At 43.4% G+C, this 18,187-nt stretch overlaps 1 protein-coding gene across 2 annotated transcripts; it reads left to right on the forward strand.

Moving 5' to 3' along the window:
- Nucleotides 1-877: 877 nt before the first annotated feature.
- On the forward strand, nucleotides 878-13,578 carry LYSMD2 (LysM domain containing 2). Of its 2 annotated transcripts, XM_051797021.1 has the most exons (3): nucleotides 878-1,234; nucleotides 6,338-6,675; nucleotides 12,800-13,578. In XM_051797021.1, exons 1-3 carry the CDS (start codon nucleotides 1,037-1,039, stop codon nucleotides 12,849-12,851), a joined length of 588 nt encoding a protein of 195 aa, XP_051652981.1. In that variant the 5' UTR covers nucleotides 878-1,036; the 3' UTR covers nucleotides 12,852-13,578. The 2 variants fall into 2 exon arrangements, with proteins under 2 accessions (XP_051652981.1, XP_051652982.1); XM_051797022.1 differs by lacking the exon at nucleotides 6,338-6,675 and having other exon boundaries at nucleotides 903-1,234.
- The last annotated feature ends 4,609 nt before the right edge of the window (nucleotides 13,579-18,187 follow it).

Here is an 18,187-nt window from a genome sequence, read left to right on the forward strand (position 1 = left end):
TGGACAATGCTTGGTATTTTGGTACATATTGTGCCTGTACAGGATGCACAAATGTGCACCATCTGTACGTAACACAGTTTTTGTTAGAAAGCTCCACTTCAGCAATAATGGATCAGCTTTCCAAGAAAACTTACACAGGTTTCTTGGTGGGAAGTACCCACTTAAAACACTGTCATTACATTAATTTTAATATAAAATGTTATTCCAATACCTGAAGGGACCTTACAGGAAAGATGGGACAAGATCACACAGTGACAGGACAAGGGGGAATGGGTTCAAATTGAAAGAGAGTAGGTTTAGACTAGATATTAGGAAAAAAATTCTTTACTGTAGTGGTGGGTGAGGCACAGGCGGCTGGAGGGTGGGGAGGCACTGGAACAGGTTGCCCAGGGAACTTGTGGATGCCCCATCCCTGGAGCTGTTCAAGGCCAGGTGGAACGGGGCTCTGAGCAACCTGGCCCAGTTGAAGGTGTCCCTGCCCACGGCAGGGGCGTTGGAACAAAGCGATTTTCAAGGTCCCCTTCCAACCCCAACCATTCTGGTACAATTACACTTTCATATTTGCGCACTTATGCCCGAAGCCACTCCTTTTCACTCTCCCTTCGCATCTCAGACTCAATGACAAAATCCGCATTACTGAGACTCCAGCGGGTTGGAGTCTCCACAGCCCGCAGCGCTCTGCGCTGGCCCCTTCACAAACGAGGAAAGAGGAATGAGCAGTGCCTCTGGAGGGTTTCTGCAGAGTGACGCAGACTGCCCAGCCCAGGCCAGCCCAGCCCAGGCCAGCCCCTCACCCTCGCTGCCCTCGCCCCGCTCCTCCCTCTCGGCCCGGCCCGGCCCGGCCCGGCCGCCGCTGGGCGGGCGCTGCCCCGCGCATGCGGCCTCTCCCCGCCGGGCGGGGCCGCGCCGGGGCCTCCTCCGGGCCGAGCCGGGGCCGTGTCCTGCGGTGCCGCCGGGCCGGGCCGGGGCGATGCCCGGGGTGATGCCCGGGGTGGCGGGGCCGCGGGGCCGCGGGCGCTGAGCGCGGGGTGGGAGCATGGCCGAGGCGCTGCGCCAGGAGCCGCCGGGCGGGCCCGAGTCGGAGGCCGAGCTGTCGCAGCGGCTCGCCCGCACCAAGGCCCGCTCGTACGGCAGCACGGCCAGCGTGGCGGCCCCGCTGGCAGAGCGATACGTGGAGCACCGGCTGAGCGCCGGGGACACGCTGCAGGGCATCGCCCTCAAGTACGGCGTCACGGTAAGGGAGGGAGCGCCGCTGGCGCCGACACAGGGGCGGAGGGGCCCGGAGCGGCGCTTGGAGCCATGGAATGGTTTGGGTTGGAAGGGAGCATGAAGATCAGCCAGTTCCAACCCTCCTGCCGTGGGCAGGGGTGCCTTCCACTAGGCCAGGTTGCTCAGAGCCCCAGCCAGCCAGGCCTTGAGCGCTTGCAGGGATGGGGAGTGCAGAGCATCCCTGGGCAGCCCGGCTCCGCAGCGGTGGTGGGGCCCCGAGCCGGGAGAGGACAGCAACTTGTACCTTAGAGCATTTCCCACCCACAGCGGGCAGGAAATGGTGTTCTCCCCGTGGTACGGCGCTGGCTTTAGTTTCGGTATTTGAAATGATGACATCTGAGTTCATGGCCTGCTCGGAGGGGTCAGCACCCGGCGAAGGGCTGAAGTTCGCACTGCCCGGCCAGGACAGTGCTCCAAACTGACAAGCACCGGGATCCCGGGATGGGACAGAGGTCCCTGGGAAAGGAGACACACTTGCTTCCACCAGGAAACCTATACCCACTCAACTATTCATTACTACACTCACTTCAGATTAAAAAAGAAATTAAATTTATCTTGAAGAGAATCATTATTTTGAGCTTGACGCATAGGCTGTGACAAGGGGAAAGAATTTCTCCTGGTAGCTTCGGGGCTAAACATTCCTCCCTTGTGATCTGCCTCCCAGCCCAGAGGTGAGGCACAAGTGCCACTGGTTTGAAAGTGTTGCTTTTCTGCTTACTTTCTATGGAGAAAGAAAGTTTATTTCTGTGAAAAATGCTGAAAGGCTTATGGCAGCTGAGGACATGCAGAGTCCAGTAGGGTCTACCAGCACTACCATTCCTGACAGAGCAGAGCTCACCTACCCTGCCTTCATCTCTGCTTTTTTGGGGCCCATATACTGATAGGCATCTTCAGTAGTCCCAATATGCAGAATTGCTTTGGGCCAAGCAGCTGTTGAGCATGGCACTGGTACACAGTCAGTGTCACACTCACATCAGCTGCAAACAGCACCTTCCAGTTGGCTCTTTCTAGAACAGATACAATACAGTCCCAAACTAATAGGCTCTGACTGGAACGGTTTCTTTTCCTTCTCTTGGTCTGCAAGATCTACTAAAGCCTTCCATCACCTTAATAGCATTCAGCCTTTGTTGTGGAACGGGTTAAAAGTCTATTTCTCTTCCCTTTTGAAAGATTATGCCACTTTTGACCGATTCTTTTTGGCAACGGGGCTAATGACACTTTGGACTTACACTGGTCCACATTAAAATGAAGTTTTGCTCACTAAGAAGGCAAAGCAGTACATTGGATGTTTGATTTCTTTTTTGTTTTTGGCATGACTTTCCATTATGGATAAAGTCTCTGGCCTAAATGATTTAGCCATGTTATCCCTCATTCAGAAGTGAAAAATATAAACAGATTACTAAAAGAGTAGTTTTCCAGAAAAAAAGTCATTTCTAAACAATTTAAAACCCCCTTTCAGCTAAAGTGAAGTTGTGGATCAAACCTGTATAAATAACTTTAAGTTATGAACCATGAACTTTGTTTATAGTATGGGTTTAATAAGCTTTTGCTGTGGTGATGATGCATTTAAAGTATAAATGTTGGGGTTTTTCCCCCAACATGTCATTGGTTACTCAATTTAGTGTTGGTAAGTATTATGCTTAAGAAGCCAGAGCTGCATCATTATAGACTTCAGTTGAGAAAGGTTAATCTGACATGAAATGTCCCTAAGAGCAGTGCCAAGTTTGGTGAAATTAGCCATTGTGTTTCTGTTTTCATGGGTTTCAACCCAGGTTAGGAATGTATGCAAACCTGTTTGCTTTTAGCAAAATGAAGAACATCGTGGTTGCACACAATGACAAGGACTCACTTCCCCTAAAGAGTCATTCCATTTGCTTCCTGCATCATGTATCCTTGGCTAGGAGTGGGAGTTGCTGTAATGAAAACATCAGAATTATCTTTGGCTGCCCTTGCCTCCAGTATCACTGTTTTTAGAAGTTTCCCCTGTGGTTTTCCTCTCTGGGAGTTACTTTGTAGCAAGAGACATCCTGTCCAATGCCTGCTTTGGCATGACTTGGCAGAGACAGTGCAGGACAGATGAAAATGTCATGTTGAGGGAGAGAGATCAGTGTACTTTGTTTGGCCTATTGCTCTGCTCTTCACCCCATCCCCCAGATACTGGCTATTAATCTTTACAACTTGCCTTCATTATATCTTCCTTCTGGGTAAATTAACACTGGGAATTCATGTTTGGTATCATATTTATGGTTCAGTGCAAGTGCTGCATCTCTTTTGAGGGGAGAAGAAAGAGGACTATGTTTCACTGTCAGTAGAAGCAGTTTTAATTACTTAGTTCAGCACCAGTTTATGCATTAGTGCAGGTTCAGTTAAAGTATTAAGCACGTGCTACAGCTTTTGCTCTTTCACTGTGATAGATCTGTAGCTAACAGACTCAAGTTTAGTCTTCCTAGCACTAAAAAAAGAAAGCTCTTGTTAAATTCTGTTCTCCATAGGCCTATGAGTGTCATACTGACTTTAGGAGTTATATATTGCACATATGAATTAACCTGCTCAAGGCTGAGGGATGTTCTTTTCAGAACCAAGTACTTTCCATTTCACTGGTACTCAGTTCAGAGGTACACAGTCTTCCAAATGCCGTGAGGTGGTACTTTAGTAAGAAGTAACCAGAGGTAGAATTACAGTGAAGTAGGAGAGAGAATAGCAGTACAGTGCATTATTTATCAGCTATTGAAGCATCACCTTCCAACTCCCCTGCAGTAAAGATCTCAGTTTTCAGCTTCTGTATTGTATTAGAGAATAGCTCCAGCTAGTATTTTAAACATTTTTGACACCCATCCAGATAGACAGCTTTTAGAAATTTTAACAGTTGACATTCACACTAGGGCCATTATAAGGTCTCATGACTAAATCGGGTGAAACTTCCTTTTTGCCCTTCAGATGGTGCTCAGCTTGGGAGAGAACTTTTACCCTCTACTGTATGAGCCTAACTAAAAACAGCTTCCAAGCTTCAAGAGCTGGTAGAGAGCTTCTCTTACTTGTAGTAACTTAGTGTGAGTCACCAGATGTTAGCTATTCAGTTTTTGAAAGGGATTATTAAATCTAAGCATTTCATCATTTTAGCCATCTGCATCAACAGGTTGGGGTTATCTTTAACCAGAGAATACATTTTTTTTTATATATTTAACAGGTAGAAATCACTTCCTGCTGAGCTTTACTGTGCTGTTTTCACTACCTTCCCATACACCTGCCCTTTCTAGAGAGAATCCTGTTTACTTTTAGGGAGAAAGATTTTGTCAGGTTTCCAGGACCCAAGCAAATGCATCCATGCAGGACACCAGTTCTATAACAGCACTGCAGCAGATATTTTAGTGCACAGTACAGGTCTACACTGCATAGAGTAGCTGACTTGAGTTCTGGAAGTGGCCACACAATCTCACATCTGCACAGACATGCAGAGTGCAGTAGGTTCCCTTGGATCCCAAAAGGTTCCCCTGCTGGTATGTTCAGTGTGAGGAATGCACAGGCATGTTTAAGCCAGTTATCTGGTAGCAATGGTCTTTTGCAGTTGGGAAGGACTCCAAGTAGTGCCAAAGTTTAAGAGAGTTTAAGACTGACAAGGATAAGATGATGGAGCAATTTTCTCATCATCTGAGCACTGAACTCTAGATACTCAGACTTTGAAGCAGCAAGTGGCTAGTACTTGGAGCACTCAGCTCTGAGTGATTATGCTAGCAGCAAGACTCCTATTATGACAAGACTTAGTCTTTATTCTTATTCACTTTAGCTCCATGTAGTTCAATAAAAATAATTAACAGTTCTAATGAAAGCACAAGGTTTTTTTCTGTTCTCTTTATACTTATTTTCAAGCAAGTTTTATTTAGAGGGCATTTATCATCTGTAGTGATTGGGGATTTTCTGCTTATTACAGTCACCGGGGGACCAGAATGGTAATTTTTTTTTCCACTTAGAACTTTCACTAATGAAATCATGAATTCAGGTTATAACTGAATAAGCATAAAGTCACATAATCATGGATACAGATTTCTGCGCTTTTTAAAAGCTTGCAGTTGAGAAACAGGAAGTTAGTTTGTTGACTTAGAAGAGAAATTTTGATGAGTTAGAACTTAAACATTTTTAGTAGGGACACAGTATAAACATTTACTGGGAGCTTTCCTTCGCCTGTAAAGCAGTGGAATTTATAATAGCTTCTCAGATTAACTATAGAACAAGGGAGTTTTATGCATTAGCATCCTAAGAAAGAAGATTGCTTCTGTCACAACCTACTCATTAGTACAGGCAATCTTGGGTAAAAGTAGCATAAAAAGTATGTAGCAGGCATGTGGTGGCTGTTACCAGGCACATTATCACACACATGAGGTTGCTGTTGAAGGTGCTGCAGATTCAGTTCACTGAACAAATGCAGCCACTGGTCTGTGCAGCTGCATGACAGTGTACAAGAGTCCCCCATTCTTTTCACTACCTGACTCCTCACTGAAAATCAGGACTTCATCTGAAGTCTGAATGTGTTACATCAGCTGGGGGGATGAGGCATATACTGCTCTTCCAGGACTTGTGTTGCTCACTGTTCATAACTAACATGTCCTAGAATCCTCAAGGTAACTTCACTACCCCTTATTTGGACTCTGCATGCTTTTACCAGAGGGTTCACCTGCAGCAGCTGCTAGCAGTTCTGAGCCTTACTGTAATATAAATCCAAATCAGCAGCACTTTTGCAACAGAAGTTTTATTCTTTGGCAGGTTGTTCATGTGAGCCTGTCTAGAGACTGGAAGACTGTTCAAGAAAAGCATCTTCAGGTAGTGCAAGACTTTAGAAAAAGCAGTGTTTTGGAGTCAAGTCTACATGAAAGAAGCTAGGATGTTAGCAAGGCTAAAACAGACCATGCACTCTGACATCACTTTGAATGCAAACAGACTCTTTCCTGAAGTCATTGCTGCTGCAAAGAAAGTATGGATTTATTATAACTAAAGGGTATTGTACTACTTCAGAAAGTTAGTACTTTATACTTTGCCAAAACCTAATAACTTACATTTTTCCTATCTTTTTCAGATGGAACAAATAAAGAGGGCAAATAAACTGTTCACTAATGACTGTATATTTCTGAGGAAAACCCTGAATATTCCTGTTGTATCAGAGAAACCATTACTGTTCAATGGACTTAGTTCACTGGAGTCTCCTGAGAATGAAACTGTTGACAGCTCCCCTTCTTGTGATGAAGGACTAGTAACAGTTCAGGAAGAAAGTAGTTCTTCTCCCAGTCCTCAAGAGCCTGACAGTCAGCCCACTGCACCAGAAGAATTATCTGCCAAAGATTTCCTACAGAGATTGGACTTGCAGATTAAGTTATCCAAACAAGCAGCCAGAAAACTAAAAGATGACAATGTCAGGTAAATGCCTCTTTTGGTATTAAGCATGTTAATCTCACCCTGAAGGCATTTTAGTCTGGGCTGGACCCTCTTTGTGGGGCCTCTCAGACAGCATCTGCAGCTTTAGTTTGTCAACAAGTCTCTGCTATTATCACACACCAGATACATTGAAAGCACAGCATTAGCAGGTGCCTTGTCATGGCAGTTAGAAAGGCTGCCTCACAATACATGGTTAGAGAATAGCAATAATATTTCATAAAAGCTGGAAGGGCAGTCTTCTCCAAGATGCCTTGCTGTCTAAGAGGGCAACTACTTGGAAGTTTTCAGTAGGCCTACGTGGAAGCTGAATGTGTACAGCAAGGCATGATTTCATTTTTCTTCTGTCCCAAATTGCCTCATTATTGTGTAAATATGCTCCATAATGCAGTTTCAGTTAAGCTATCCTATCACCTTTCCCTGTGCAGTCTCTCCCTTTGTGGATCCACCTGTGCAGATGTCATCTTTTCTTCAGTATTTCTTCTACAGCCAGGAGCTCCCCCACATTCACTCATAGAAAAAGCAGTATTTTCTGTCCTGTCTGCCACAGTGGTTATCCCCTCACATATGTAGGTATCCCATGGAGAGCATAGAAAGACTAAGAGCAAGAGTGGACTTCAGTAGTGTTTGTTCTCCATGTCCCTGGGACAAGCTTCCTCAGCCTGGTCACAAGCAACCTCTTGGGCTGGCTCCCTGCCTGTTTATTCTCTTCAGAAATCACCTCAGTGGGGGATGCTGAGGTGGCCTTTGCCATGACAATAAAAGGTGTGACTGCAGAGCACTGATATTACAAGCAACATACTTTTCACACTAAGCAGAAAGTAACCTTTCAGGAAAAATTGCTGTTGGAGGTCAGAACCTTCTCTGTTTAAACTCATCCACTTCCATTGTTACATATGAAGCCACGTAGAGCATCTGTCAAAATGTGCTGCTGCTGACTTTCAGATCATTAGATGTATGTACCTAACACGGACTAGAGGTGTTGACCCAGCAGTTAAACTGTGTGACAGGAAACCACAGTCCCTGCCACAGAAAGGCAATTACTTTAACATCCTTTCAACAAAATAACATGCTAATTTACAGAAGGAAATTCTCTCAGACCTTGCTACCCTGTGAGCAGAGCCAATACAGTGAAAGCAACATCACACAAGTAGTGCACTGCTGCTACTAATATCCATTTCCTGTATTGCTTAAGTTACAACTTGGGAAATGGGGGCCTGGTACCACATTTCCTCCTAAGAAATAATGTTTACAGGAGAATGAGTTACTTTTCTACCTCCTGTTCAGATTTAGCAGAGAATTTTGTTAGTTATGCACAGAGCACAATTTTTGTTGGTCAGGATGCTACAGGACACATGAGATACAGAGCTGCAGGCTCTCTGCTGAGCAGGATGTTACCCAAAGCTTCTGAAGAGAAATAGCTTCCTGTGCATCTGACGAAGTCTTCACAATGTTCCCTTCTACCCCACCACATCCAGCTTTCAGTCATGGCCCACAAAAGCCATCCCTGCCTTTTCTCTCCAACACAGCTGGAAAGGACAGGCCCCTTTACAGTCAGACAGGAAGGGGCAGAGGACCAAAGTGAATGTTTATTCCTTGCAGGCAGCAGGAGTAGAGAGAGACCATTGCCAAAAGCCTTGGAGATACTTTTCAGCTATGTACCATCAGTGATGTTTCTGGACCCAGACTGGAAGGTGGCAACATTCCTTACTGTGTCCCAGCCACGTCCCAGGAGGCACCTGTTCTCCTTCCTGCCCAGACCTTTCTTGTCCCTTGCTTGGAGCAGGAAGCCTTTGAAAAATGGAGAGCCAAGATAGTAAAGCAGCCTCATGAATATGCAAGTTTTCTATTAGAGTGAAAGCCATTTATGAAGTTAAAGTGCTGTTTCCAGCTGCTCTGGCCTTCTGTATTAGGGTTGCCTTGTCAAAGCCTGCTTAGAATGTGACGTGTGCCAACCCTGCCGTGTTTCAGTGCCTGTTTGAGAGTAACAAAGGAGCACCTGAAGTTAATTTGCTGCCACCAAAAGTGATATGAAACTAAGACAACTGCAAGCAGAAGCAGACTATCGGTTTGAGAACTTAAAGAGCCATAACTTCTCACCCTACAGTGAGCCTGATCTGACTGATTGTGAGAACCACAACGTCTGTTTAATTGCTCTTTACTTTGATCGCCCTTAAGTTGCCAAGAATGCATGTGCATACATGCACTGACTCAGATTAAACCACACAAGGCTGTTTTATATAGTCAGAAACTGCCTTGTGCTACAAAAGCAGCTTAAGGTAAATTACATTCTTTAATCACAACTCTTGAAGTCACTCCTTTGAGTGCTTTCAAAGGAATAAAGTATATTAACCTCTGAAGTCAGCTACTTTCCAGCTAAAACCTCTTGCTTTTAGGTAGAAATGCTGAGGAGCACATAGTTGCAGATTTAGACTAGATACTAAACTATAATAGCTGTGCAAGTAGATAAGCATTAAAGGTTATAGAATGTGATCCACTGAGTTTGTGCCAGCTGCCGTTCACTGTTACAGTTTATGTAAGCACATGGATAGATCTACATGCAATACGACTTTACTAGAGTTTCATTGAGTAAGAAATCATTAGCTAATGAATCACTAATCATGCATATTTACCCAGGATGCAGTTCAAGCAATAAAACCTTTTTGCTTTGAGCAGTGTTTTTATAATAGGCCAAAAGAAAGGTGAAAGGATTAATATAGTTGTTTGTAGCATATGTTGCTAACTCTCGTATTTGCATATTAGAGAAGAATACTCAGTTTTATCCACATGTGAAATAAAAGCAACATAATAGAAGATATGATGGTGCTTCATCTTCACAACAGCCCCAAATGCTGTTATGCTTGCTTCAGGATGTCAAAACCGAAAATAAGTTTAGTTATGCTTTTTGTCTCAGGTAGTTGAACACCAGGTGTCTAATGCAAGTCCTTAAGATTTAGGGTGGTACTGTGGTAGGCCAGAACACTGAGGCCATGTACTATGCTTGTGGGACAGGTCACATCTTTCTGCATTTGCCTTTTAGTGGCTCATTTTGAAAACCTTGTAACTGAGTAGAGCCACTCTAATCACTGTTGGTTATATGAGCTGATATAAGTGGTGTCAGCACAGGAAGACAACCATATACTGTCACCTGCTCAGTTGCCTTGACCTGAGTGGAGGAAAGAGTAGGGTGTTGAAGCCTATTAACTAGCAGCTCAGATTGCTGCCTTGTCTAATTGTGCGTTCTAGAAGCATCCAAGCATTTGAGTTTATTTGTTCGCACTCAGGTGTGCTTGCCCTTACAGAAGTGGTTGATTGTGCCTGATCCATACCACAGCTTGGAGGAGACTTCTTTCAGCTCCTGTATCCTACTGGGCAAAGTGGAGACAGCAAATGGGAGGAGACAGCACTGCAGTGTTTTAATGCTGTGCTGTTCCTTTTCCATTCCCTGAAGGAGAATGTTAAAGTGACTTACCACTCTGCTATTTTAGGCATCTTAAAAGTGAAGAAAATTGTTTGGTCGTTAAGCAGATACACCCTGCCATGTTGGTGCCTGTGGGCCACATAAGATTTTATTTTATATAAAGCTCAGCTTGTTTTTAAGCCATCAGAACAGACTTGTACTTGCTATGCATGGTTCTAAGATCTACATTAGTAATATTCCCTGGCCACTACTGTGGTTTGGAGTAGTGTTGCAGACCTCCCAGGCTAGTCCTGCAGCCTGAGACAGAAAGGCAGAAGGTGTTCTTGCCCACCCTTGCTGGCAGCTGCAGCAGCAGTTCCAAGCCATGGTCCGAAATGTATTTTGCACCTTAGAGCCAGTCACTGCTTTGCCTCAGTTCAAGCATAACAACCTACTATAGAGTTTTTATGTCCCTGCCATGCACAGAAGCCCCTCAAAACTAGCTGTAACCCCAGTGCTTTGTGCCCTCTGCTGACATCTAAGAGCCCATAATCCACACTGCACAAGGGAAGTGGGGACAAAGAGCCTAGACAATGCTTTTGTTACTTGGATGTCTGAAGAGCTGCTAATACAACATCAGTATTTCAGTTCTTCAGTTTATATTCACCCATAATCAACTGCAGCTCATTTCAGTCCAGTGTTTGGCTGTTGCCATGTCATTATGTATGTTATTCCTGTATTAAGGCTTTCAAGAAGAATGATTGAAAGGCTGATTCTTTTAGCCTTTGATTGGAAGGAAGGTCATTTGCTGTAACACTGCCACATTTTATTCTCCTGAAAGGAGAAATATAACAAAGCTAAGCAGTACAAAGTAATTTCCAGTGTGGAGCATAGAAAATAAGTTCTCCCCCTCTGGACAGTCTGAGCTCTGAAAATGTAGTGGTTCTCCTTCATCCTCACACAAACTAACAGGAGACTGCTACTTGTAACTAAGTTCCAGGCATATGTGGCTAGAAACACAGTGCCCCAGAAGAGCATATATCAGAGCTTCAGAATACACTTTTTGAAATATTTAGCTTCAGCCAAGTAGTTATGGTTGAATTTTAGAGTCCTGCAGTCCAGTCTTACAAGTCTGGAATGTGGATAGGTTTCAGTTCTGAAAAACATTTTAAGATGTGTTGTCTTGAGAGAACTTACAAGTCTGAAGTGTTTTTAGTGTTCAACTAAAACTAAACATGTTCAACTAAACATGAATTGTTTGCTTCCTTACTTTACTGTCATGCCAGGTGTCATGGAAAGTATCTGCAAATGATAGTATTCCCTGGCAGTTTTATATGCAGCATTGATTATGTAAGGAAGGATGTTACTTAAGTGTTGTACACATGTCATCTGTATCTTAAGATCATCCCTGATACTGGTTCTGGAGCATCTTTAATGTAAACAGATGTATTTGTAAGAATGGCTAAAAATCTGTTCACAGTACTACTGTAACCACACATCCCTGCAACAACTACCAGTTTCATCCAAAACACGGGTTTTTTGAGGTTTCTTTTTTTGAAAAGATTGCTTCAAGGCAAAAGAAATATTATGCCTTTGGCTTAAGATAATACTCTTGCTGGGAAAATGAGTGCAAATTACTCAGCTGCTTGGTTAGTTTGTAGAGTTCTTCTCTCTGATTCTGTTTTGGGGGGCTGTATGAAATTTCAGTTGTAGATAAATAATCATGTTTAAAAGTTATTAGGGAAAGCATGATTAGGGTTTTGATATTGAAATATTTAATTTTTACCTCATATCATTGTTAGACTATTGGAATAACTGTACCTTTGTATGAAGGCAGATACAATATTAAAAGTAATCCTTAGAAGCTCACAGTGTAGCAACTGTAAAGTCTTTCTGTTCTCACCAAAACACTAAAATTGGCAGCAGCTTTTAGGCTAGACTCTCAGGAACAAAATTTTGAAGCTACAGTAGTACAAAACAATGATCTTTGGAGAACGTGGCATGCTTGAGTTAGTACTGGATGCTGCACTGCAATAGGTTTACATAACCACTTTTTTTTTAAAGGCAGTCAAGTAAACAGCAGGCAGACTGATTTTTCCTGAGGATGCTTTAATAGCAACACTATTTACCATTGTCCAGTCATTGCATTAACAATAGCACTTTGGGAGAACTAGTTTTCCTAAGAAAATCCGAGTGATGATTCTCCATGGTGATTGATGCTCAGGAGCATCAATCAGGGAGCCCACTCGAGGAATGTCCTTGCAGCAGCAAGACACAGATCCAGCTACAGCTCCTGTTCTTGCTTCATGTGGTCCATCTGTACCCCTGCCATTCAAAAGGTTGAAACAAACCTCTAACTAAACTTATTTTGTAAAATAAGAAATTGAGAGCAACAGTACAGGAATTCCATTATGCCCTCCACTTTTTTATCCTTTACAGTATTTCTTATTGTTTTGGCAATGTAGTGTCAAGAATAGTACTTTCTGATGTTGTTGAACTTACACAGCTTTACTTGTGTTCAGCATTCTGTTCTTTAAACATAGTAGGAACTCTAGAGGTGTGTAATTAACAATATTATACTGCTTGGGCAAGGCTGGCTTTGCTTAATTTGATCCATTAGGAAAACTGGTTACCTGCATTTTCATTACAGCTTTACTGTTGAGACATGGTATGTTCCTGACCTGATGATTATGATCATTTTCTTTTTAGAGAGGAGGAGGATGAGGAAGGTCCCTATGCAACTTCTTCATATCACCAGTAGAAGACAGATGTGATGGCCTGAAAACTTCCCATGAAATCAGTTCTTAAAGAACTAAACAGTCAATAATTCAAAACCCAAGTCTTTTGGACTCATCATCTTGATGTACTTAAAAGAAGTCACGAATGGGTAATTGCACTGAAATGATGACCTCTTCTGCCTTCCATAGGTTAATGTCCTTATGCTATATCAACAAAGGGTTTAAGCCTTCCAAAACTAGTAATGGCCTTTCTACCCCTTCAGTGCAAACTGTAGCATGGTAGCAACAATATATCCTTGAGGTCACCTTTATGCAGGATGTTGATCTTTAGTAAAGATTTTGTAAATAATTGTTAAAGTGAAATTTGTTTTAAGTATTTAAAAATATTAAAGTTTGCTTGTAAATGACAAACTATGAAAGTAATAGGAATTTACTTATTCTGCAAACATAGGCAAGTTTGCTGTGAAAGTTTTGTCTACTTCAGGGCTGCAGAACTTGCCTCTGAACTCTGTGTGTGTGTCTGTGTGTGGTTATGATGTATTCCTAGAAAGAGGGAATTCAACTTGCTTTGATGAGTTAAAGCCTTTATGGTTAAACAACTGTTTGCAAATTGGATTTCTGCTAATACAAGGGACGAGTTACAGCCAGAGATTTTTCTTTGTGAGATATGACATTGGAATATCAGATGTGTGTTCTTGTGTGCAGTTATATTTTGTGTGGGTTTAATTTAATAAAATACAAAACCACCGATGTGTCTGTTCATAATGCAGTGAGCTTGGTCCTAGCCTGTTTTGTGTGAAGAATGGTTTGTCTAGTTATATGAACTATTAGATACTAATATCAGGGTAAATAGTGTCCTTTACCTTTACCATATAACTCACCCTCTTCAAGGAGACCTGTAAGAGCTATTTTCTCTAGTTGTGCAGTCAAGAAAAGTATTAGGATAAGAAAGATGAAAACTATTAAGAGCCACCCTGACAAGCCTGTTCTGAGAAGAAATGCCAGTGTTCAAGTCTGCAGGTAGACCTCACCTGAAGCTCAGGAAGGCAGAATAGGCAGAATGCAGCCTGCATTCACTCTTTGCCCCAAAGTTAGTGTATTAGCAACTTCTTATTAGGCATCCTAAATTTTTTCCTCAAGTATTCGATAAGCTTAACAAAACTCCCATCATTAAAGACTTGCTGGATCCCCACTGTGACAGATGCAGCTTCCTGTCTTTCTGCTCATCAATATAATTTATCATTCCCTCAAAGCAAAACCCTTTTGCAGTACGTTAAGAGAGAAGCAATATAGAAAGTTTCATTGATTTACTAAAACCAGAAGTAAAAATTCCAAGCTTGGCAGGAATTGGTATTTCCCTAGAGCTGGCAGGAGCTCAGACCCGGCAGGCTCATTCAACTCAACTCCAGCTCTGGTCCTAAAGAGGAGGTCTGCAGTGGCACACAAATTAACAAGAACAGAGAAAGCCCAGAGTGAATTAAAAGAAGCACTGATTTTTCTTGAAGAGACTGGTGAATTAGTTTTAAGTCTTGTATCTTTCTTAAATTGGGATTTTTATTTATTCCTCACAGGATAGTAACTTCTATTGTCAGTTAATTTCAGGACATTATGAAGCCAGAATGAACTGCTTTTCCAGAGGGAACCCTAGCTTCAAGCCCAGTTATATTTTATAATCCTACAGAAAAATTTAATCCTTTTCTACCAAGGGCCTGCTATTGTGATACCCCACCCATCCAGCACACACAGGACCAGGGTGCTTTGCTGAGCAGAAGCGCAGCTGTCCTGGCCCAGCGAGTGCTGCCCAGCTCCTGCCCAGCGCTGACCGAGCTCCTGGCAGTGACACTTCACTCTGACCCTCCCAGTGGGCTGCAGAGCCTTCAGGACAAACAGTCCCTCACACCACGTACACCTGTTTTCCCTGACTGAGAAAGCCATAGAGAAGGGAAGGAAGGGAGGAAGCAGCTCTGCCAGCCTGAACACACCAGAGCCCCTTGAGCACACCCCCGACCCCTCAGACACAGCAGCCACACGGCAGATTTCAGCCCAGCAGTGCCCTGATAACCCACAGCACCTCTGCTCCCTGGAAACCCCTCCACACCGGCACACAACATGGCATTCGGTGCAAAACCAGTAGAGACACCCAACCCACCTGTGCCACACACCATCCTCCTGCAGGGAGGGTTTCAGGGCTGTCACTGCCCAACACAAAGGACACTTGTAAAAGCCCTACCTTGCTGCTGCCCCAGCGCTGGTCTCCACTCCTCGCCTGCCCACAGATGTCCTTCATGTGCCCCAAGTGCTCAGGGCTGGGCAGAGAAGCCCCAGCTTTTACTTCCACTCCATCTTTGGCTCTTCTAGTCCTGTTTACCAGGCCCCACAGCAGCCACTCTCCTCTGCCCTGGGTCTGTCTGCTCTTTGTGGGCAGGGTAGGAGCTCTGATGAGCCTTTGGTACAGCTGAGCCCTGATGAGCCCACAGGTGGCTGGGTCTCCTCACCTGAGGGCACTCCAGCTTTTCCTTGAGCACCGATTGCACAGATTGTGTCCTGGCAGCCCCTCACAGTGTGGGCAAAGAGTACAGGTTTTCCGGTAGATAAATGTGGTGTGTCATAATCCCTAGGGCAAATATGGAGACCGACTGCCCGTTTTTTAAGTAGAGGTAAAATATTTTTAGGAATTGCTTTCCTTCACTGGCGACTCATCATGGCTGCCGGCGGCTGGGCCCGGGGAGAGCTGGGCAGGCAAGAGGAAACTGCCTGGAAATCGTCTGCAATACACTCAGAGCGATTCAACGTGGAGCTTTACTACTCTCAAAAAGAGTTAAGACTCTGGAATAACTCATGTGTTAATATCTTAATCCACATTTTCATGTTATTATTTAACAAAGTGACATATCTGTCTGTACTTTCTATGTATTTGTATTTGTTACCACGTATATTTTGCTTCCCACTCTGCTTTTATGCCTGGTACACTTGTAGCTTCATTCTTTGTTTCTGTATTTCTACCAATCCTGCAAGGTGTGGTTTATGGCTGGAACAGGGCAATTTCAGGCAAAAGTGAAGCACTTAGTGCAGATAAAATTCTATGTTTTGCAGCTATTTTGTGGTGAGGAACCTGCATGTTTGAAGTTCTGTTTTTATATATTTCTTCAATCAAAGCTTGAAAAGTCAAAACCTGGGCACGCTTGGACTAGGATCTTTTCAAATGAAATATGTGGGACATACCTCATAAAAAGTTTACATTTGGGACTCCATTGTAACGTGGCTGGAGGCTACTAAACCCCTGTAAATCTACAGCCACCAGGTTCTGTAGTTGTACCCAGCATTCTCAGAAGGGCATCCCTGCGGTGTCCCACCCCTTCCTGCATTGAGATGAACTCCTGTTGCTCCATGGTGCAGGATAGCTTAAAAAAAGCTGGGCAGTGGATAGAAAAGATGCATTCTCCTTAGCACACAACAGCAACCTTGTACTGCTTGTTGTGGTTTAACCCCAGCTGGCAGCTCGGCCCCACGCAGGCACTCACTGACTCCCCTGCAGTGGATGGGGGAGACAAGTAGGAGGGTGAAAGTGAGAAAACTCACATGTTGAGATAAAGCCAGTTTAAGAGGTAATGCAAAAGCTGTGCACACAAGCAAAGGAAAACAAGGGATTCATTCACACTTCCCATGGGCAGGCAGGTGTTCAGCCATCCCCAGGAAAGCAGGGCCCCATCCCAAGTAACGGTTATTTGGGAAGACAAACATCATCACTCCCCTTCCTCCTTCTTCTCCAGCTTTATACACTGAGCATGGTGCCACATGGTCTGGGATATCCCTGAGGTCAGCTGTGGTCAGCTGTGCCAGCTTCTTGTGCACCCCCAGCCTCCTTGCTGGTGGGGTGGGGTGAGGAGCACAAAAGGCCTCGGCTCAGTGTGAGCTCTGCTCAGCAGAAACTAAAACATCTCTGTGTTATCAACACATTTGTGTTTCCAGCACAAATCCAAAACATATGTTGGCTACTATGGAGAAAATAAACTCTATCCCAGCCAAAACCAGCACACTAATGTAGCTTGTAGTAAAGTGTTTAATAAAGTACGGTATCAGAAACAATAGTCTATTAGAAAAGCTCAAAAGGTGAATACCATATATATTGTACTTGTTACATTTTCAGTGATAATTTAGGAGTGAAGGATTTCTGAAGGATCCAGCAGAGATATAAACAACACAGAAACCGATTTTTGTCAGTTTAGAACCAGAGACATGCAGGTGTTGAAGAGACCTTTCTCATCAGGAAGAATTCAATAATTAGATTTACTAATTATGGACTAAACACATCAGCAGGGGATGTCCAGTCCTAACGTGCTCGAAGTGTTCCCAGAAAAACAAGGACTGATCTGTAGTGCAGGTTGAAACCTGCGTCACTTGGTTTGATTTTATTTAGCACAAGTCACAGCCCCTTAAAAACGCAGGGTGATTCATCAGCCTGGCTGGGTTTTCACTGTCTAGTTCTGAAAGGTGTGATGTACTGATAGATGTTCATCCAACGTACCAGCAATGAAACCAGTATGTGAAGCATTCAAATAACAAGTTTAGTGGGCTTAGGCAGGCTGGGAAGTGAATCTAATTTGAGGAACCATAGCTGGGATTGCTGGTTTATCCATCAGAGGCTTCCCTGTTCTCAGCTACTTGTCAGGTTGGTCCAATTATCTAAGTGTGTACCCCAAGTGATGCACAGCAGCAGTGTAAGAACAGTCCAAGAACATGCATACTCTGAAATACAATCAGGTCATACCCATTGTTGGGACTTTTTTTTCTCTAAATTATGTCACTGATACTTTGTTGAAGTTATAGAATTTGCAAAACTGAGAGATTAACAAATATGGCACCACCCTTCTCATGACACATACTGTTGATAATCACAGGTCACTAGCTGATGACATCTTTCCATTAGTACCAGACTCATGAGAGACCAAATAAGAAACTAACTTACAATGAAAATTGAAAATATTATTATACTACTCATTATATTGACAGGAGAAGAAAATCTGGAGTCTTTTTTAAAGTAACCATTGGGGAAGAAAAGTTTGTCCTTTTTTGTTTTTTTTTTCACATGCAGATCCTTGATCACTGCTTTAAAGGTCTACAGTTAGTTAGTTACCATTCTCCTGATTTCTTTCAAAAATCCATATTTGTGAATCAGTCTGCTTTTCCTGGGTGATAATCACATAGGAAAATAAGTCACAAGCTGTTGCAGAACACAATTGAGATCCACAGGGACAAGAAATTTGGATCTTTGGGAACATTAGCAAATAACAATAAACAAATTAGAGGGTTTGAATGAAAACAAATACACCGATTCGAAACAACAGGAATTCTTTTCCCT

The sequence above is a fragment of the Manacus candei genome, unplaced genomic scaffold (assembly GCF_025592945.1).
Source record: "Manacus candei isolate 608988 ecotype Guabito, Panama unplaced genomic scaffold, ASM2559294v1 h1tg000046l, whole genome shotgun sequence".
Taxonomy (NCBI): domain Eukaryota; kingdom Metazoa; phylum Chordata; class Aves; order Passeriformes; family Pipridae; genus Manacus; species Manacus candei.